We start from the raw sequence: 22,271 nt of genomic DNA on the forward strand, positions 1-22,271 counted from the left end.
CCTTCCCAGCCCCAATAGTGGTATTTTTTGACATGTCAAGGAAAATAATTTGTTATTACAGATCTTGAGTTGAATTTGATTATAAGAAAGTAACATATACAATCTATAATGCTGTCGCATAACTTCCTGATATCCTGTAAAACTTGCTTTTTTTTTTTTTAAGAAAATGAGGCTATTCAAAATGTATTAAATTTAATTTCTAGTTTGCAATTTAGTATTGAGAAGGTCAAAGACCTTGGAAAATGTTTTTGAAAAAATTGCAGAGTTGATATATAAGACTCCTCCAGAGCTGGGAAGTTGGCTCAGTGGTAGAGCACTTGCCTTGCATGCATGAGGCATGCAAGGGTTCCATTCCTCAGCACCACATAAGCAGAAAAAAATGGAAGTGGTGCTGTGGCTCAGGTGGTAGAACACTAGCCTTGAGCTGAAGAACTGAGGGACCGCACCCAGGCCCAGAGTTCAGGCCCATGACTGACCAAAAAAAAATAAAGAATCCTCCAGAGTCAGGTGCTTACGCCTGTCATCCTAGCTATTCAGGAGGCTGAGATCTGAGAATCATGGTTCAAAGCCAGCCTGGGCAGGAAAGTCCTTGAGACTCTTATCTCCAATAAACCACCAGAAAACCAGAAGTGGCACTGTGGCTCAAGTGGTAGAGTGCTAGGCTTAAGCTGAAGAGCTGAGGGACCATGCTTAGGCCCAGAGTTCAAGCCCCATGACCAACCAACCAAAAAAAAAAAGAACCCTCCAAACTTCCCCAATTATGTTCTATAAAATTGTTATATAAAGTAATACGAAGTAACTGTAGAAACTTAAATAATAAGAAATTCAGTTTTTATCTTTAATTTCAGAAACTTTACCTTATGACGAACCAAGCATAATGTGAAAAATTAAAATGATCAGAGGAGTTCTCAGTAAAATTCAGAGAACTAGGACAAGGTTCTAGTCTGATTTATTTTCTGATTCAACTCGTTTTTCTCCTTGGTTCCTTTGATGACACACAGTGATTTGTTCTTTAGGCTGCTGCAATGTGATTTGTTCAGATAAAACTGGAACATTGACGAAGAATGAGATGACCGTCACTCACATATTCACTTCAGATGGAGTGCATGCTGAGGTACTTATAAGTTTAAGTGTGTTTTCCCACCAACAGTTTGCTTTTGTTGAGGTTACTTTGAGCAGGTTGGCTTAAATGTTTGATGTAGGGTAATTGCTTTGAGTTCCTTGTAAATGTTAATATGTGAGAGGAATATAGTGTTATGTGCATTTAAATTTAGTTCCATATCGAGATTTTCATGATTTACCTGTCAGTTTTATATTGTAAGCAGAGGACAGTATCTGTTTAAGTTCATCACTAGCTGAAAGTGAAGTCTATATTTGGTCTAATTACTAACAAATATTCTTTTATTTTTTTTTTCCTCCGGTTGTGGGGCTTGAACTCTGGGCTTGGGTGCTGTCCTTGTGCTCTTCAGCTCAAGGCAAGCGCTCTACCACTTGAGCCACAGTGCCACTTCCAGTTTTCTAGTGGTTTATTAGATATAAGAGTCTCGTGGACTTTCCTGCCCGGGCTGGCTTTGAACCGTGATCCTCAGGTCTCAGCCTCCTGAGTAGCTAGGATTATAGTTATGAGCCACCAGTGCCTGGCTACAAATATTCTTTTTTTTTTTTTTTTTTTGGTTAGTCATGAGTCTTGAACCCACCCTGAGTCATGTCACTGAGCTTTTTTTTCCTTGACCCTGGGGCTTGAACTCGGGGCCTGGGCGCTGTCCCTGAGCCTATCTGTGCTCAAGTCTAGCCTTCTACCACTTAAGCCACAGTGTCACATCCAGCCTTTTCTGTATATGTGGCACTGAGGAATCGAACCTAGGGCTTCAGGCATGCTAGGCAAGCACTCTACTACTAAGCCACCTTCCCAGCCACCGAATATTCTTTCAGATACTTTTCACGGCTCAATACCTTCTCTGCCAATGTCAGGTTGTAGAAAGTGAAGTGAATGAGCACAGTGCAGGGGAGTGTGTGGCTCCTCTGTCTAATATTTGTACTGTCACCCCCATTTCCTGTTTTATAGGTTACTGGAGTTGGCTACAATCAGTTTGGGGAAGTGATTGTCGATGGTGACGTTGTTCACGGATTCTATAACCCAGCTGTTAGCAGAATTGTTGAGGTAGGCTTTTATTCTCCAAGAAGGTAACTTTCATGGTCATGATTTAAGATTCAGCGTTAGGTTCATAGAGTGTATGCATTTCTCTTAGGCCGGCTGTGTGTGCAATGACGCTGTAATTAGGAACAACACTCTCATGGGAAAGCCAACCGAAGGAGCCTTAATTGCTCTGGCAATGAAGGTACGTATGATTTCTTTGACATATGAAACATCCCCTGATAACAGAATGTAAGGCCAATGAATTTAGTATTACTGTTTTTTTTTAGGTTATCTAGAGGAGAAGAGTCACATTTCATTGTGTTTATTGCCTTTTGGGGACCAGTTTGATTTCCGTAAATACAAGCATATGACTTCAGTATAACCTTCTTCCTTAAACACATGGAATAGAGTCATGAGCAGGGATGGATCTGTTCTTTTAGGAAATTATATTCTTTAATATTGAGGTCTGTCTGTGAAAAGCTTTATCATTATGTCCAGTTGCTGATAAATGTTAACTTTTATGTGATTAAAAGGCAACATTCTGCATTATTCCCATGTAAAGATAATTTCTGTCTTCCCTTTTCCTGTAGCAGTGTCTAAAAATGAATGCAACTTATCATGTGTGTTGGTGGGAATGCTGTTCTCCGTAGTTTGAGAAAGCATGAGACTTGTGAAGCAGGGTACTTCTAAATGAGGTTACTGGAAATGGGAACCAATAAATTGCAGATTATTGTAGTATTCAATTGGATAAAGTAAGCAAACTCACTTATTTATTCATTCACTCACTTATTTTCATGATTCTGAGACTCAAAGCCAGGCTTTTTACAGGCTAGGCAAATATACTAACTCTGTGTTCAACATCAAGCCTGATGGTAGGATATTTGTTTTTTCTATAGAACACTTTTTTTTTTTGGTAATTATTTGGTCTCCTTGTAACTAAAACATACAACCTTTTTTGTGGGGGAGCAGAGGAGGCTGCTGGGGACTGAACACAGGGATTTGTTGTGCATGGTAGGCAAACACTTCTACTTGAGCCATGCCCTCAAGTCCTTCTGCTTTTAGTTTGTTGTTGAGATAGTCTTGTGCTTTGGGTCTATTAATTTATTGCCTTTACTTCTGGCCTTGCTCGAATTATATGTGTGCATTACCATGTCTGATTTGTATTTGAGATAGGTGTTACTAACTTTTGCTCAGACAGGCCTTGAGCCATGATCCTCCTACATCTGCTTCCCAAGTAGCCAACATGCTTGGCTTGTTCTTGAGATAAGGTCTTGCTACCTTTTGTCTAAGCTGGCCTCAAGCCATGATCCTCCTAACAGCTTCTTGGGTAGATGTGATTATTGACATGAATTATGCCTGGCTCAGTATAGTGTTTTATTTTTTTATTTTTATTTTTTTTTTAGGGTTTTTTTTTTTTTTATTGTAAAGCTACTATACAGAGGGTTACAGTTACATGAGTGAGGTAATGAGTACACTTCCTCTTGAACATTGTTACCCCCTCCATTGTTTTCCCCCTACCATCCCCTCCCTTCCCCGAGGTTCTTTTTTTTTTTTTTTTTGATTGTGATTAAATGATTACATAATTTCAAAGTCACAAGTTCATTCTAACTTCCCTGGAGCAAATTGTCTACCACAGTCTGTAATATATAACAGTGTTCACATGTTATATACCATATTTGTGATCAGCAGCATGGGGATATTTAGTAGTGGTTCAACCAGATGAGCGGGAGTTCTTTGTTTCTTAAGTCCTGTTAGTTTTGTCGTATCACCTAACCTTTTGGATTTAGCATCCACTTATCAGGGAGACCATGTACCGTTTGTCTCTTCGTTCTTGGCTTACCTCGCTCAACATGATTCCTTCTAGCTCCATCCATTTCCCTGCAAATGCCATTATTTTGTCATTTCTAATGGCTGCATAATATTCCATTGTGTATAGATACCACAATTTTTGGATCCATTCATCTGTGGTGGGGCATCTAGGTTGTTTCCATATCTTAGCTATTGCGAACAGTGCTGCAATAAACATGGAGGTGCACGTGTCCTTGTATATTGGTTCCTGTTGTTCAGGGTAGATGCCTAGAAGTGGTATGACTGGGTCGTAAGGGAGGTCAATCTTTAGCTTTCTAAGGACCCTCCAGACTGCTTTCCAAAGTGGTTGTATAAGTGTACATTCCCACCAGCAGTGTAATAGGGTTCCTCTTTCTCCACATCCCCTCCAGCATTTGTCGTTGGTTGATTTGTGGATGTGGGACATTCTGACTGGGGTAAGGTGGTGTCTCAGGGTTGTCTTTATTTGCATTTCCTTCACCACCAGGGATGATGAACATTTCCTCATGTGTTTCTTTGCCATTTTTATTTCTTCATTTGAGAAGTCCCTCTTTAGTTCCCTTGCCCATTCAGTAATTGGTTTGTTAGGTTTGGGAGGGATTAGTTTCTTGAGTTCCCTGTATATACAGGATGTTAACCCCTTGTCTGATATATTGCTGGTAAATATTTTTTTGTTGTTGGTTGTCTTTCTAGCTTAGTTGCGATAGATTTAGCTGTGCAGAAGCTTTTTATTTTAAGGTAGTCCCATTTGTCGAGTCTCTCTCCAACTTGTTGTGACCCTGGGACTCTGTTCAGGAAGTTCCTTCCTGTGCCTATTAGTTCAAGTGTCTCTCCTACTCTGTCCTGCAGTAGTTTCAGAGATTCAGGTTTAATGTTAAGGTCTTTAATCCATTTTGAGTTGATGTTGGTGCATGGTGATAGGCTGGGGTCCACTTTTAGTTTTCTGCATGTGGCTGCCCAGTTTTCCCAGCACCAGCGGTTGAAGAGGCTGTGTTTCTTCCATTGTATGTCTTTGGCTCCTTTGTCGAATATCAGCTGGCTGTAGGCCTGTGGATTTATATCTGGATCTTCTATTCTGTTCCATTGGTCTTCGGGTCTGTTTTTGTGCCAGTACTATGATGTCTTTGTGATTATAGCTCTGTAGTAGAGTTTGAAGTTCGGCATGGATAGCCCTCCCATATTGTCTTTATCCCCTAGAATTGTTTTGGCTATTCTAGGTCTTTTGTTGTTCCATATAAATTTTTGGACTGTTTTCTGTATTTCAGTGATGTACGTCATTGGGATTTTAATAGGAATTGCATTGAATTTGTATATTAGTTTTGGAAGTATCACCATCTTTACTATATTAAGTCGGCCTATCCAGGAGCATGGGAGGTCTTTCCATTTCCTAGTGTCTTCTGCAATTTCTTTCTTTAACTTTTTATAGTTCTCATTAAATAGTTCTTTTACATCTTTGGTTAGGTTAATTCCTAAATATTTTATTTTTTGGGAGGTTATTGTGAATGGGGTTGCTCCCTTTATTTCCCTCTCTTCCTGTGCGTTATCAGTGTATAGGAAGGCAACTGATTTTTGTGGGTTTATTTTGTATCCTGCTATTTTGCCGAAGTGACTTATGATTTCTAAAAGTTTGGGGATGGAGTTTTTGGGATCGTGGAGGTATAGTATCATGTCGTCTGCAAAAAGGGATAGTTTAACTTCTTCTTTCCCTATGCAGATCCCTTTAATGTCTTTTTCTTGCCTTATTGCCCTGGCTAAGGGTTCTAGGACTATGTTGAAGAGGAGTGGAGACAGTGGGCATCCTTGCCTTGTTCCTGTTTTTAGGAGGATTGGTTGTAGCTTTTCCCCATTAAGTATAATATTGGCTATTGGTCTGTCATAAATGGCTTTTATTGTTTTTAGAAATGTTCCTTCTATTCCTATTTTCTCCAGAGCTTTTAGCATGAATGAATGTTGAATTTTATCAAAGGCCTTTTCTGCATCTGTGGCGATAATCATGTGATTCTTGACCTTGGCTCTGTTGATATGCTGGATTACATTTATTGACTTACGTATGTTAAACCATCCCTGTGTCTCTGGGATGAAGCCTACCTGATCATAGTGTATTATTTTTTTTATGTGTTTCTGGATTCTGTTAGCTAGAATCTTGTTAAGGATCTTTGCATCTGTGTTCATCAAGGAGATTGGCCTGTAATTCTCCTTTTTGGTTGGGTCTTTGCCTGGTTTGGGGATGAGTGTGATATTGGCTTCGTAGAATGAGTTTGGGATAGCTCCCTCCTTCTCTGTTTCTCTGAAGAGCTTGAGGAGTATGGGTATTAGTTCTTCTTTAAAGGTCTTATAGAATTCTGCTGTGAATCCATCTGGTCCTGGGCTTTTTTTTGTTGGAAGACTTTTGATAGCTTCCTGTATCTCATTATAGGATATTGGCCTATTTAATTGGTTAACTTCTTCTTTGCTCAGTTTGGGTAACTTGTATTTCTCTAAAAATGCATCCGTTTCCGCCAGATTTTCTTCCTTTAGAGAGTATAGCTTTTGAAAGTAGTCTGTTAGAATTGTTTGGATATCTTGGGTATGTGTTGTGATGTTTCCCGTGGCATCCCTAATCCTATTAATATGGGTTTCCTCTCTTCTTTTTTTAATTAATCTTGCCAACGGGCCATCAATTTTGTTTATTTTTTCAAAGAACCAGCTTTTTGTTTGGTTTATTTTGGTTATGGTTTTCTGATTTTCTAATTGGTTAATCTCTGCTCTCAATTTGGTTATCTGGCTTCGTCTAGTAGCTTTAGGTCCCATTTTTTCTTGTTTTTCTAGCTGTTTTAGTTGCAACATGAGATTATTTACTTGGTCTGTCTCCATTCTCTTGATGTGGGCACTGAGGGCAATAAATTTGCCCCTCAGGACTGCTTTTGCTGTGTCCCACAAGTTTCTTTGTGAGGTGTTTTCATTTTCATTGAGTTGTAGGAAATGCTTTATTTCTTCTCTGATCTCTTCTGTTACCCAGGCCTTGTTAAGGAGTGTGCTATTCAATTTCCATGTATTATAGAAATTTCTGCGGTATGCTTTGTTATTGAGAGCTAGCTTGATTCCACTGTGGTCAGATAGGATACAGGGGATTATGTCGATCCCTTTGTATTTGCTTAAGTTCCTTGCATGAACTATGATATGGTCTATTTTGGAGAAAGTTCCATGAGCTGCTGAGAAGAATGTGTACTGTGTTGTTTTAGGGTGAAATACTCGGTAGATGTCAGTTAATTCCGCTTGAAGTATGGCCTCACTTAATTCGGTAGCTTCTTTGCCAATCCTCTGGTTGGTAGACCTGTCCTTTGGTGAGAGTGGCATGTTAAAGTCTCCTAGTATTATCGTATTGGGATCTATTTTATTCTGTAAGTTTGAGAGCATTTGTTTAACATATCTGGGTGCACCGATATTTGGGGCATATAAGTTGATGATGGTTATATCCTCCTCTTGGAGTGTTCCCTTTATTAATATGTAGTGTCCGTCCTTGTCTTTCTGTACTGATTTTAATGAAAAGTTTATTTTGTCAGATATCAGGATAGCTACACCTGCTTTCTTATTGGGGGAATTTGATTGGTAGATCCTTTTCCACCCCTTCACTCTGAGTTTGTATGTTTGGCTGAGAGGTGGGTCTCCTGAAGGCAACAGATGGATGGGTCTTGTTTTCTGATCCAGTCCTCAGTTCGTTTTCTTTTAATTGGCGAATTCAGCCCATTTATATTAAGACAAAGTATAGAGAGATGCATTGTTGTCCCTGCCATTCCGTTTTCCTAAGTTTTTCTTCTTTCCTTTCCTCCTGTGCTTGCTCAGTTAGACTTTGAGTAATGCCTGTTTGGGGCAGGTCCCAGTTCCTGGTTGCTTTCCTCAGGTTGTGTCCCCCCTCTTAGAATTCTTTGTAATGCTGGCTTAATGTTTATGTATTCATTTAGTTTTTCTTTGCTATTAAAAGTTTTCAGTTCTCCATCGAATGTGAATGCTAGCTTTGCCGGGTATATCAGTCTGGGTTGGCAGTTATTGGCTCTCAGGGCTCGTATGGTGCTTTCCCAGGCTTTTCTTGCATTCATTGTTTGTGTGGAGAGATCTGCAGTGATTCTAATTTTTTTCCCGTTGTAGTATAGCTCCTTCTTCATTTTTGCTGCATGCAGGATTGTTTCCTTATTATTCAGATCCATCATTTTTACTATAATGTGTCTAGAAGTGTTTCTCCTGGGATCTTGCTTGTTGGGTGTTCGATAAGCTTTTGTGATGTAGTTAAGATGGTCGTTTTTGAGGTGGGGAAAATTTTCATTGACTATCTTGTTAAATAGGTGTTGCATTCCCTTGCTCTGGAATTCCTCACCTTCGTCCACTCCGATTATGCGAAGGTTAAATTTTTTAGCATTATCTGCTTGCTCTTGAATTTCCCTTTGGTTTAATTTGAGTGATTTTTCCATATCTGTCACTTTTTGGTCCAGTTGGTGTATTCTGTCTTCTGTATCTGACACTCTACCTTCCATTTCATTCACTCTGTTGACTGTGGCTTCTATTGTGGTTTGCATGGTGGAAATGGATCCCTTTATGGATTCAATGTTGGTTCTCAGAGTACTGATCTCACCTCTCAATGAGGTGAGATCAGTATGTATTACCTCTAATTTGGCGTTTATCTCACTTCTTACTGAGGTTTGTGCAGCTTCTATTTTTGCATCCAACTTTTGTTTGATATCCTGTATATCTTTTGATAGTTCATCCTTGTGCTCTTTCAATTTCTGATCCATTTCTCGCTTTATTTCTTGAGTCATTGCCTCCAGCAACCCTTGGATGTAGCTTTTGTCTTCCATTCCTGCTTTGCTCCCACTGGGGCTCTCCCCTGCGTGGCTGCTGGCTTTTGAGGTGAGCTTGCTGTCCTGGGTAGTGGTAAACCTTGTGATTTTTCTCTGTGATTTTCGCATGGGGGTTCAGGAGACTGCTCTTCAATCTTGTTTTGGTGTGTCTGTCTTTGCTTGGTTGCTGATTCTGTATTGGTAGAGAGAGTCTGTGCCTGATCTGGATTCTGTTGGGAGCCTATTTCCAGCTGCTATTCTGACTTACTTAGGATTCTCAGCTCTCTGCTGTAGATTGCTGGCAATTCCCGCCTTTGGAAGGGTTGAGCAGCCTAGACTGCTTGTGTTTGCTCCTGCGGGTGCTCTTGGGAAGATCAGATGCTCTGGATGCACTCTCCCAAATACTGGAGTCTGCTATGGGCTCCTGATGTGTTTTTGTTTGTTTGTTTTGGGCTGGTTGTGGGCTTGAACTCTAGGTTTGGGTGCTGTCCCTCAGCTCTTCAGCTCAGGGCTGGCACCCTACCATTTGAGCCACAGCCCCACTTCTGACCCTTTTTGTTTTGTTCAGGCGCCGGTCCCCGGGCCTGGTTCCGGCCCCAGCCTGGAGCGCGCTCGTTAGGCCTGTGCTAATGTGTATACCACCTAGGTTATGCAGCCTGAAGGACACAGTTCAAATTTCTTCTACTGTTGGTAGTCTTGACCCAGGGGCGCTGTTCCTGGCTTGAGCATTTAAGCTCCCTTCCAGGCGCGCTCTTGCTCTGGCCTGGCCAGCAGAGTGTGCTCCACCGGCTGGTGGAGCTCTCGAACAGTTCCCAGTTTTAGTGGGTCCTGTGGTCCGGGTGTTGGGGTAGGGAGTCTAGGTCAGGGTCTGGGGATTCCCTCCAGCTCTGGTCTCCCTTGATGGATTCACTGTCCCCTGTTGGGTACTCACCCTGTAGGTCGTCAGTTGTTGTTGCAATCCGAGTTCAGTTGGGGTGGTTGCGGGCTGGGTTGGGCGGCCCCCCGCCGGGTCGTTGCGATTGCGATTGGGTGGGTGGTCTGCCGACAGGTCCCTTTGTGGCGCTGCTGGTGCCGGGCGGCTTTGGCGGGATGGAGCCTCTCCGCTCCGGTGGAGAGTGAGGGGTGGGGGTGGGATCCTCGTGGAGACTCCCGGCTGGTAGGTTTCTCTGTTCCTGGCGATCCGCTGTTCTGCAATCTGGTACCTGGTGATCTGCAAGCAGCCCCCTGTGTCTCTGTGGCTCGGGCAGCCCCCGCCGGGCCGGCTGGCCGGCGGCTTGGCGCACTGCCGCGCGGCCAGGAAAGGTTGGGGGAGGGGTCTTCGCTCTTCTCTGTTCTGAATTTCTTCTTTTCCTCTCTTTCTTTTTTTGTTATTTTCCACCTCTGGTTTTTCTCTGAGTGTTCGTCTTTTTGTTGTTGTCGGTCTCTTGGGGAGATTAAGCGTTGGAACTCGAACTCTCTTTTTGGTTGGAGAGAGCTGTGGCGTTTCCCTACTGCCCCGTCGCCATCTTGGTCCCCCCTCCCAGTATAGTGTTTTAAAAGATACTCAAGGGATTAGACATTGTGGTGCACAACTGATCCCAGCTAACTAGGAAACAAGTAGGAGAATCACCGTGTAAGATTGGCCCTGGGCGCAAACATGAGACCTTTTCTTAAACTAAAATGTTGAGAATGTGGCTTGCTGGTAGAGTGCTTGCCCAGCATGCATGAATCCCTGGGTTTGAGTCCTCAGTGCCACTTTCACAGAAAAAGCTGGAAGTGGCGCTATGGCTCAAGTGGTAGAGTGCTAGCTTTGGGCAAAAGAAGCTCAGGGACAGCACCGAGGCCCTGAGTTCAAGCCCCAGGACTGGCAAAACAATGAATAAAGCAAAAAGTGATGGGACGTAAGGGGAAGCATAGTCGCATAGGAAGCACAAGGTGTGGATTTTAAACATCCCAGAACTCCTCCCTTTACCCCGCAAAAAGGAAACCAAAAAGATACGCAAAAGAGTGACTCAGAGACCAACTATTTCCTGTATCCTGCTTAACAAAGTTTTAGCTTCTTGAAGAGGTGAAGTGCAAAACCACCTTATATGAGGTCATTTTAGAGTGGAGTTAAATACTGATATTTTTTAAATAAATGAAAGTAGACTCAGTTACATCCAACACCTTGAGCCATGTGTAAGCACAGTGTAAATTCAGAGCTAGGAGGAGGGCTTCTAGGGCTCAGAAGGGGAAGGGGGGTCAAGCTGATGGAAAGATCTGGAATGAAAGCATGTAGGGATAAGCATAGACTGGATTTTGGCTCACATGTTAACTAATGTGGATGACATGAAAGATAGCTGAGTAGAAAGGAAGATGGCTCACTAGGCTGCATCGAGGGATTTCCACAAGACCCTCAAATGCTAGAGAGAGCCGAAACACTACAGTAGCAAACAAAAAGCACTCACCTGTGGAATTGTGAGTCGTTTAAAAGTATCTTGGATATTTGGAAAAAGCTACAAAGGGCACTGGGATGGAGAGCCAGCACTGTGACATTGGTTCTTGCCAGTAGATAAAGCAGTGGAGGGGGAAGACCAGGCTTGTTGCAAGACAGTTTTGAGGCCCCATCGAGAGAGGGGTTGAATCTGAAGGTTTTATTGGTTATAAAACGTCACACTCAGTGTCGGACAGGACCATCTTTCTTTCTTTTTTTTTTTTTTTGGGTCCGGTCGTGGGGCCTGAACTCTGGGCCTGGGCGCTGTCCCTCAGCTCTTCAGCTCAAGGCTAGCGCGCTCTACCACTTGAGCCACAGCGCCACTTCCGGCTTTTTTTTTTCTTTTTGCTTATGTGGTGCTAAGGAATCGAACCCAGGGCCTCAGGCATGCAAGGCAAGCACTCTACCACTGAGCCACCTTCCCAGCCCGCACCTTTATTTCTATCTTGCTTCCTTTTAGAATTTGAGCTGGTAGAAAGATTAATATACAGTCAGCAGTGAAGGCCTGGTGAACACACAGTACACTTCTGTATCTACACACTCCCAGGCTCTCCTGTTGAAGAGGTACGCTGCTGTGCAGGGAAATGCAGTAGATATGGATGGGACATGGCTGTTATTCCTCCATTGTTTGAAAATAATCCAGACACCTCTTAACCAGATAAGCTATACACCATGACTTTGTTGCTTGTTAAAGGAAAAGAAAATCAGCACATATTAGATAGGATTAACTTACTTTATTTTTGCCTTTTAGATGGGTCTGGATGGACTTCAACAAGATTATATCAGAAAAGCTGAATACCCTTTTAGTTCTGAGCAAAAGTGGATGGCTGTTAAGTGTGTGCATCGAACTCAGCAGGTATCTCTCTCTCTCTCTTTCTCTTTCTCTCCTCTGCCTCCTCTGTTTCCTCTGTCTCCTCTCTCTCCTCTCCCTCCTCTCTCTCGTTTAGTGGAGATAAGAGTCTCATAGACTTTCCTCCCAGGCTGGCTTTGAACTGCAATCCTCAGATCTCAGCCTCCTGAGAGTATTCAGGATGACAGATGTGAGTCACCAGCGCCCAGCATGTCCTACCTTAAGAACAAACAAAATCATACTGTTTTGTAGAAGAGTGGTTCCCAAATATATGTAGAATTACAAACTGGCAAAAATGACATGTACTAAGCAATCACTGTGTTTTTTGGGTGCTTTCTAAATTTTTATAGCTAGTGTAGAGAGTTCTGTTGTCTACAGTATATAATTATTCAGAGTTACTGTTACCAAATTGTGCTTTCATTACATAGATTAGGCTGGATGCAGTGGCTCACAATTGTAATCCTAGTCACTTGGGAGCAGAGGTCAGAGGATCAAGGTTCAGGGTCAGCCTGGGGGAAAAAAGTTCATGAGACTTCATCTCAGACAGTGACTAGACATCATCGAAGCTATGGGGAAAACACAAACAGAATTTTAGTCCATACTTACCAGGGATTGGAGAGGGGCTTGGGATTGGAGAGGGGCTTGGGATTGGAGAGGGGCTTTAGGTTTTCATTAATAGTTTTGAGTGTTATTTTTTGTTTTCGTGAACTGGGAATTGAACCCAAGGAGGCCTTATACATACAGAGCTGAATATTCTGCTATGCTTAAAAGAAAAAAATGCCTGGCAATGCCTTCAATTACAGGATGGTTATGAGAATTTAATAGGATTGCAAGTGAGTAGGTAGACATAGCTATATAAACAATAACCAATAAAGAGCTCAAACGATTGTCTGCAGGTTAATATTGCATCTCTTTCCTTTCCCTGTTGCGTTCTGAAGAGCCTTGTCCCAGATTTCACGAGCATTTCATTTGAGGCTTGGTATAGTGCTGCCCTCAATGTCTGCAAACATGTAGGGCAGATTCTGTTTTCTGTAGAAGAAGAGAGAAAGCTCTCGCATGAGTTGTTTCGTTTGTTTTGCCCCTTGGCACGCGCTCTCCCCCAACCCCCAGTGAGTTTTTAAATCTTCAGAGTTCAAGTGCCACTTGGAAAATTAGGCTTGAGCAAAACTGCCCTAGGGATTAGGAAAAACACACGTCACTTGTTTTGTATCCAAGTTAAATGACACTTGTATTTGGTCTATTTTTTTCTTCTTAGGACAGACCAGAGGTTTGTTTTATGAAGGGTGCCTATGAACAGGTGATTAAGTACTGCACTACATACCTCAGCAAAGGGCAGAACCTGGCACTTACCCAGCAGCAGAGAGAGCTGTACCAACAAGAGAAGGTACGCATGGGCTCAGCAGGACTCAGAGGTAAGCCCATCTCAGTGTCATTCTCGGAATGGAAAGTTCCGTTCTAACTGCAGAGGAGTCCGTACTTCACAGCCAGGCCATCCGATTCTGCTCCGGGCTTCATAGAACCCTCCTAACTAGCCCCTAAAAGATGGAAAGTCAAAGCTGGGAGCTGGTCGTAGTTACGCAGGAGGCTGAGATCGGAGGATCCAGGGTCAACACCAGCCCAGGCAGACCACACCAGGCCCTCTCTCCCAGGGATACCATGTGCAGGACGGAGCGGCAGGAGTACACAGCTGGCTCTTCCCTTCTAAATAGTTACTGGCTTAGGCAGACTGTATGAAGTCAGTCTCCAAAGAAATTGGAAGAGTTGCTGTTTGTTTTTTTTTCTCTAGTCCTGAGGTTTAAACTCAGGGCCTGGTTGCTGTCCCTGAGCTTCTTTAGCTCAAGGCTTGGACTCTACCACTTGAGCCATAGCATTACTTTTTACTGTGGTACTGAGGGATTAATCAAACCCAGGGCTTCCGTGCATGCTGAGCAAGCACTCTACCACTAAGCCACATTCCCAACCCTTTTTTTTTTAAATTTAAATTTTTATTGTAAAGGTGATATACAGAGAGGTTACAGTTACATAAATAAGGTAGTGACTACATTTCTTTCTGGACAGTGTTACTCCCCTCCTTCATTTTCTCCCACTTTTTCTCCCCTGTGCCCCCAAGTTGTATAGTTCATTTCCAACATAGTGTCTAGTGAGTATCACTGTTGAATTGGTTCACCCTTTGTCCCACCCTTTCTGCGATTCCCCTTCCCTTCCCTTCTGTACCAGTCTCTTTCTTAGCACCAAGGACTGTCAGACGGCTTTTCCTTCCCAGGGAAAGCCTTAGGGTCCCGCATCTATGTAAATAGTTAGGTAGATCACTCTTACACTGGAAAAACAGAAGTTACTTGCCTCTGACTTTGGTTTTCCATTTCTCTATACTGTCTGCTTGAATAAGAATAAATACTTCCTTAGATCTCTCTGGAACTTTTCAGTCTCACCATGAGGTACTTAGGGTTAGTGTGCTTTGGGATAGTTTTTGATGTGCCAGGCTAATAATTCCCCAGATACAGGCACATCCCTTTGGTTCATAAGGGAGATTACGAGAGGTTGCAGAATTCTGAGAGTAAGCTAAATGACACACGGAAAATGGACAGGATTTTCTTATGTCTTACTGTCCAAAGGTAACAGGAAACCATAAATAATGACATGATGGTGTCCAGTATTATAAACTTTTTGTTGTTGTTGTCGGTCGTGGGGCTTGAACTCTGGGCTTGGACACTGTTAGGTTTTTAAAAAGAGGTAGGCGAGTAAGAACAGCACCACGCACGTGGTATTCAGGTAAGGAGTAGGTTTATTTATTGTTCTGGCTGGCACCAGGCCACGTTGGCCCTTCTTTCGGCTGGGAAAGGCCTGGGAAAGGGCTGAGAAAGAGCTAGAAAAGAGAAGAGAGAGCTGGGAAAGACCTGGGAAATAGAGTGAGAAAGAGAGAGCTGGGAAAGAGAGCTGGGAAAAAGAGAGCTGGGAAAGAGAGTGTGTAGGCCTGGGCTAGGCCTTATCTAGGGTATGGGCGGAGAAAGGTGTGGCCACATCAAATTCAGATGTGACCTCAGCTGGTGCAGATGTGACCTCTTCCAGGTGTGCCAGTTGCCTAGCTAACACAGGTACTGGGTGAGGACTTTGCTGTGAGGAGGGTGGAGTCTGCTCACCATCTAGGAGTGGACCTTACAGACACTGTCCCTCAGCTTTTCAGCTCAAGACAAACGCTCTTCCACTTGAGCCACAGCACCACTTCCAGTTTTTGGTAATTAATTGGAGATAAGAATCTCACAGGCTTTCCTGCCTAGGTTGATTTTTGAGCCACAATCCTCAGATCTCGGTCTCCTCATTAGCTAGGATGACAGGCATGAGCTACTGGTGCCCATGCATTATATATTCTTACAGAACAAAGGTTGTAAGAAATGCCTGTTAATGTTAAGGAGAGAATGAAAGAATCCAAACTTACTTGGTACTAATGATCTTCTAACCACTGTTACACAACCCTTGTCTTCCACAGTTTGCCATGTTTGAAATTATAGGCTGTGTATAATTAATACAGCTTTCCCTCCATGCTGTTGAATTTTCCTTGGAAACCTATGAAATGGAAAGATAAAGATATTTGGTGTTGCGTTCAAAGGCCTATCTGCTTAAAATTGACTTAGTAAAGGTTGATGAACTCTAAACAGTTGGTTGTGTTTAACAAAGTTGCAGTAGTTTTTGTGCAAAGCAGCTGCAAGAAATTGGTTTATAGGGGCTGGGAAGGTGGCTCAGTGGTAGAGTGCTTGCCTTGCATGCATGAGGCCCTGGGTTCAATTCCTCAGCACCACATAGCAGAAAAAAAAGTTGGAAGTGGCGCTGTGGCTCAAGTGGTAGAGCTCTAGCCTTGAGGTAAAGAGGGGAGGGACAGCGCCCAGACCCAGAGTTCAGGCCCACAACCGGACAAAAACCAAACAAACAAACAAAGAAATTGGTTTATAAAAACCATCTTCAGCCAGGTGCCAGTGGCTCACGCCTGTCATTCTAGCTACTCAGAAGGCTGAGATTCTGAGGATCGTGATTCAAATCCAGCCCCGGAAGGAAAGTCCATGAGACTCTTATCTCCAATTAACCACTTAAAAGTGGAAGTGGTGCTATGGTTCAAAGTAGTAGAATGCTGGGCTGGGAAGGTGGCTCAATGGTAGAGCACTTGCCTTGCATGCATGAGGCCCTGGGTTGGTTCTATTCCTCAGCACCACATATGCAGGGAAAAAAAAGCCAGAAGCGGTGCTGTGGCTCAAGTGGTAGAGCGCTAGCCTTGAGCTGAAGAGCTGAGGGACAGCACCCAGAGTTCAGGCCCACGACTGGACGCCCCCCCCCCCCCTCCAAAAAAAAAAAAAAAAAAAAAGAAAAAGAAAAAAAGTAGTAGAATGCTAGCACAAAGAGGCTCAGGGAGGCGCCCAGGTCCTGAGTGCAAGCCCCAGGACTGGCAAAAGAAAAAAGAAAAAAAGATCTTCATTCTCTCTCTCTTGCCTTTTCTGTTTAACAGTTCTTTAGTTTTATTCCTTTTCATTTTTGATAGCTTAAAGCAACTCCATATCTAGACCCATTAAATTGTAATGTCCTAGCATATAGTAACTTTTGAATTTTATAAGATTGTTTAATAGCTACAAATGAATTCATAGTTAGTCTAAAATGATTGTCAGCTAAATTCTAATGTTTTGTGACTCACATTTTCTGGTTGGGATTCTGTTATTGTTTCCTAAGTTCTTGCTTTGGCTTCTGGTCCTGAGCTGGGTCAGCTGACATTCCTTGGCTTGGTGGGAATCATCGATCCTCCTAGAACTGGTGTGAAAGAAGCTGTTACAACACTCATTGCCTCAGGAGTGTCGATAAAAATGATCACTGGAGACTCCCAGGAGACTGCAGTTGCAATCGGTATAGCTAGCTGCTTCCTTTGGTTCCTAGTAGTTTTCCTTGAAATGCTGCAGTGCACTTGAGTGAACCCTGGGCACCATGCATGCTTATGTCATGCTGAGGCTGTGTGATTACAATTGATGCACTTTTTTTTTTTTTTGCCCAGACTTTATATAAAATTATGGGAAAGCTGATTATAGTTTTTTTTTTAAAAGAATATTGAGAAGTTATAACCAAGTCTTTATGAAATCACTTTATTCACAGAAAGATGATTGATTGTCACTTCATAATCCCATCAGTTGTAAGCTACACTTAACCTGATTGGGCTTCTTTTAGTTCTTAGATTTTACTGGATTAAATAGTGAAATTTCTTAAATTTAAACAAAAACCATAGTCAGGACTTAGGATAAATTCAAATGGTTTTGTGTGACTGATAGTATGTTTTGTGATTTTTATTTTTTATTTTTTGGCCAGGGGGTTGGGAGTAGGGGATCGGGGGCTTGAACTCAGGGTCTGGGTACTATCTCTGAGCCTCTCTGTGCTCAAGGCTAGCACTCTACCATTTGAGCTACAGTGCCACTTCCAACTTTTTCTGTTTATGTGGGACTGAGGTGTCGAACCCAGAACTTCATGCATGGTAGGCAAGCACCCTACCACTAAGCCACATTCCCAACTCCTTGTGATTTTTCTTTTTTAATAGACTTTTTGTTCTTAAAAAGAGTTAAAAGTCATTATTAACTAAAAGTAGTGTTGACTAAATCCATGAAGCAAAACTAATTTGGCTAATTTTTTTTCCCTCTCTCTCTCTGCTTTAGCCAGTCGCTTGGGATTGTATTCTAAAACTTCCCAGTCGGTCTCAGGAGAAGAAATTGATGCCATGGAGGTCCAGCAGCTCTCACAGATTGTGCCAAAGGTAGCCATGTGACCGAGCCGTTTAGAGCTTTGTTCTCAGAGTGAACCCTTACTACTGTTCTATAAACTGTTCACTGCCACATTGACTGGTTTAAATTCTCAAAAGCAGTTCCACTGAAATAGCCTTATTATTGAGTGTTTGCTATCATAAGGAAGGAATATTTTTTTTGTGGGAGGAGTGGTGGTGGGGTCAGTCGTGGGGCCTGAACTTCTGGGCCTGGGCATTGTCCATCAGCTCTTCAGCTGAAGGCTAGCTAGCACTATACCACTTGAGCCACAGCACTACTTCCAGCTTTTTCTGCTTATGTGGTACTGAGGAATCGAACCCAGTGCCCCTCATGAGTGTAAGGCAAGCACTGTACCACGGAGCCACTTTCCCAGCCCCAGGAAGGAGTATTTTTCCACAACCATTAACTTCAGCAAAAACTACATTTCCTTTAAGGAAAGTACTATGGACATTAACAGTACTTGTATTTATAAATTAAAGCTAGAGGGCTGGGAAGGTGGCTCCGTGGTAGAGCACTTGCCTTCCATGCCTAAGGCATGGGTTCAATTTCTCAGCACCACATAAGCAAAAAGATAAAAGCCGGAAGTGGTGCTGTGGCTCAAGTGGTAGAGCACTAGCCTTGAGCTGAAGAGCTGAGGGACAGCGCCCAGGCCCAGAGTTCAGACCCCACAACCGGACCCCAAAAAAAAAAAAAAAAAGCTAGAGAGACGTCATTACTACAAAGTAGTCCCTTATCCTTTGTCCTGTAGGGTTTTAATTTTTTTCATTGTTATAAAGGTTATGCACAGAGGGGCTACTGTTAAATGTCGGGTAAAGAGTATACTTCCCTTTGGATGATGTCATCCCTTCCCTTGCTCTCTCCCAGTTTTTCCCTCCCATCCCCACCCACGAGTTGTATTGTTCCACATGGTATCTAGTGAGTACCACTGCAGCATTTATTCACTCTTTTGCCCTCCATGTCTGTGACCCCCTTTACCTTCCTTAAGACAGACAAATGATCAAACAAGACAAAGGAAACAAAAACAGCAACGACGGAAAAAAATCCTCCTGTTTCCATTCCCTAGAGTTCATTTGGATAAGTATTATTTTATATGATCAGATGCACATAGGCCTTGCATCTCTGTTGAATTCCTCTCCTAAGAGTATCTTCCACGCACGCTCTGGATGTGTGTGTCCTGTATGTTTTAACTTTCTATTTTTAGGCAGAGTCTTACTGTATAGCCCAGGTTGTCATCACATTTGTCTTCCACGGAGTAAAAGTTGTTAATTTGCTGAAGTATGGTTTATTCTGTCTTTTATCAAAAAGCTTTACCTAACCCAGTCACAGAGATTTTTTTCCTGTGTGCCTTATATAAAAATTTTACACTTTTAAGTTTTAAGTATTTATTTCATAGTTTTTCCCTTTCCCTCCCCTGTTCCCCTCTCCCCTCCCCTCCTTTCTTTTCTTGTCCAGGCTGTAAACTCAGGGCCTCATACTTCCTATGCTGGTGTTCTATTACTTGAACCTTACCTCCAGGCTAGCTTTTTGCTGGTGGTTAGTTTAGATAAAGTCTCAAGGACTTTTCTATCTAGATTGGCTTCTTACTGTGATCCTCCCAATCTCAGTTTGAGTAGCTAGGATTATAGGAGTGAACCACAGACACTTGGCCTTTATCATTATTTTCTATTCATCTACCATCACTGTTTTAAAAGTTAAGAGTAGAAATAACTGAACTCCCCTTAGGGCTTGAATTATGGGCCTGGGCACTTGTCCTTGAGCTTTTGTGCTCAAGGCTAAAGCTCTACCACTTGAGCCATAGCTCCATTTCTGGTTCTTCTTGGCCCTGACTTGGAGATAAGAGTCTCACGGCCTTTCCTGCTGGGGCTGGCTTCGAACCACAATCCTCAGATCTCAGCCTCCTGAGTAGCTAGGATGATAGGCATGAGCCACCAGTGCTTGGCCAATTTTTTTTTTTTTTTTTGTCGGTCGTGGGGCTTGAACTCTGGGCCTGGGCGCTGTCCCTCAGCTCTTCAGCTCAAGGCGAGCGCTCTACCACTTGAGCTACAGCGCCACTTCCGGTTTTCTGGTGGTTTATTGGAGATAGGAGTCTCACGGTCTCTCCTGCCCGGGCTGGCTTTGAACCGCGATCCTCAGATCTCAGCCTCCTGAGTAGCTAGGATTACAAGCGTGAGCCACCAGCGCCCGGCATTGGCCAATATTTTTAATTTCATATTCTGTAAAGTACTGCAACCTGCCAAACACAGGACATATTAAAAATGTTGACATCAGAATAATTTTATTAATTTTTCATGCATGTTTGTTTTGAATCTGATATCTTTAGGCTTTCATTTTGTGATGATTAAATTTCGGTGTTTTTAACTCAATAGGATTGACTTGTTTGTGCTGATGCTTTAAGAACAAATTTTACTCCACGAGGTGCTGTGTCCCATATGTAAAAGGCCAGCTGGTTGCTCTGCTTGTCATTGAGAGCTACTTGGTCTCAGAGCAGTTCTTCTTATTTTCAAGGTGCTATCAAAAGCTTTGACATGCTAAAATCGTACATCAAAGTGATAGCTATGCAAGATGCATGCTAAGTAATTTGCTGTTACATAAAAGAAATAAGACTTCACAAGCCCAACAGTTAGTGGCTTGTCCATTTTGGTAACACACAGCAGTTATAAAGAAGTGATTGGGTAGGATCAGAAATTAAATTATGAGCCAGATGCAGTGGTTTACACCTGTAGTTTTAGCTCCTCAGGAGGTTGAGATCCAGAGGATCAAGGGTCACCCTGGGCAAAAACCCCCATCTCATCAAACATGCTGTTATCCCACCTACTAGGTAACACAGGTTAGGAGGACTATAGATTGAGACAGGCCCGAGGAAAATCTCAAATCCCTACTTGGTAAATTACTAAAGCGATAGGTGCATGGCTGAAGTATATACCTCAGAACTCTGAGGCCTTGTGTTTAAGCCCCAGTATTGATAAAAACAAAATCCCAAATTTTACTCAGTTTAATGCCAGCATTTGTAATTGGCCTTTTATTTATATTTGGTATAATCCAGGTATAATTTCAGTGCCCTATATTTCATGATTAATTTCTGAATAATTACAATTTTCACTTAGCTTGTTTCTGGTAGATACAGGGTACCGTGAAAGGTCTTTAGGACCCCAAAACAGACAGTGTCAGAAAAAGAGATTAAATACAGTTGGAGAAGGGGCTGGGGATGTGGCTTAGTGGTAGCGTGCTTGCCTCATATGCATGAAGCCCCTGGGTTCCATTCCTCAGTGCCACATACACAGAAAAGACTAGCACTGGAGCAGTGGCTCAAGTGGTAGAGTGCTAGCCTTGAGCAAAAGAAACTCAGGGACAGTGCCCAGGCCCTGAGTTCAAGCCCCAGAACTGGCAAAAAAAAAAAAAAAATACTGTTGGAGGAGTATGTTTTGGACCTACAGTAGAAAGGGCAGTAATGAATTACCTTATGTAAAAGTGAAGAAGCAAAATGGCAGATGCCCTACAGACATAGATAGAGAGGCGGCTGTTCTTCATCTCCGTGAAGGCAGAACGGAGGGCAAGGAAGCTTTCGTTGTGCCCCACTTCGAGGAAGGCACAAATGCTGGAAACTTTTCCCTTTTCCATCTCTGGACCACTGCAACAATGTGCAGTGAAACCCAGTGGTACAAATTGAGCTTCTGGTTTAAATGATGTATTTGCTATGATAAACCCAACCTTTCCTCTGGTAAAGGCTGAAGTGACTGTATCCAATGAGTGTCTAGGTAAATATAAGGCATTGATGCTTATTCATTTCTGTGCCGGATTAAATACAGTTTAAGCTGGTCAGTAAAATATCATTAGCTACGAAAGCATGGGTTATTCTGACGTTAACATTTTTAATTGTGTCCCGTGTGTTTACAGGTCGCAGTATTTTACAGAGCTAGTCCGAGGCACAAGATGAAAATTATTAAAGTAAGTGTCCAGAATTCAAAATTGTTTCACACAGAATGCTGCTTCGTTGGTTTGTATTTGAAGGAGTATGGATAGAGCATTACAGTCAGTGTAGTAAAAGCAAAACAAGCAAAATTTTTTTTTTGTCTGGTCGTGAGGCCTGAACTCTAGGGCCTGGGCGCTGTCCCTCAGCTCTTCAGCTCAAGGCTAGCACTCTACCACTTGAGCCACAGCACCACTTCCGGTTTTTTTCTTTTTTGCTTATGTGGTGCTGAGGAATCGAACCCAGGGCCTCATGCATGCAAATCAAGCGCTCTACCACTGAGCCACCTTCCCAGCCCCCAAGCAAAAATTTTTTTAAGAGCTTGACATAGAAATCTAATAGAGAATTTAGTTAGCATAAGGAGATGTAGAAGACAACTTCATGAAGTATTTGCAGATATAGCACAGCCTTCTTTAAGTGATTAAAAAGTATAGAAATACATTCTTT

The 22,271-nt window shown here is 42.6% G+C and overlaps 1 protein-coding gene across 2 annotated transcripts in view; it reads left to right on the top strand.

The window, feature by feature from the left end:
- The window catches only part of Atp2c1 (ATPase secretory pathway Ca2+ transporting 1), an 81,555-nt gene that overhangs the window by 45,769 nt on the left and 13,515 nt on the right, over nt 1-22,271 (top strand). For both annotated transcript variants that reach the window (XM_042666099.1, XM_042666098.1), the window contains exons 13-20: nt 1,017-1,114; nt 2,066-2,161; nt 2,250-2,339; nt 11,979-12,083; nt 13,333-13,489; nt 16,788-16,958; nt 17,753-17,850; nt 21,752-21,802. In XM_042666099.1, coding sequence (XP_042522033.1) covers nt 1,017-1,114; nt 2,066-2,161; nt 2,250-2,339; nt 11,979-12,083; nt 13,333-13,489; nt 16,788-16,958; nt 17,753-17,850; nt 21,752-21,802 — 866 coding nt within the window. The remainder of the gene's footprint in view (nt 1-1,016; nt 1,115-2,065; nt 2,162-2,249; nt 2,340-11,978; nt 12,084-13,332; nt 13,490-16,787; nt 16,959-17,752; nt 17,851-21,751; nt 21,803-22,271) is intronic.

The sequence above is a fragment of the Dipodomys spectabilis genome, unplaced genomic scaffold, assembly GCF_019054845.1.
Source record: "Dipodomys spectabilis isolate Male_0828 unplaced genomic scaffold, ASM1905484v1 ptg000360l, whole genome shotgun sequence".
Taxonomy (NCBI): Eukaryota; Metazoa; Chordata; class Mammalia; order Rodentia; family Heteromyidae; genus Dipodomys; species Dipodomys spectabilis.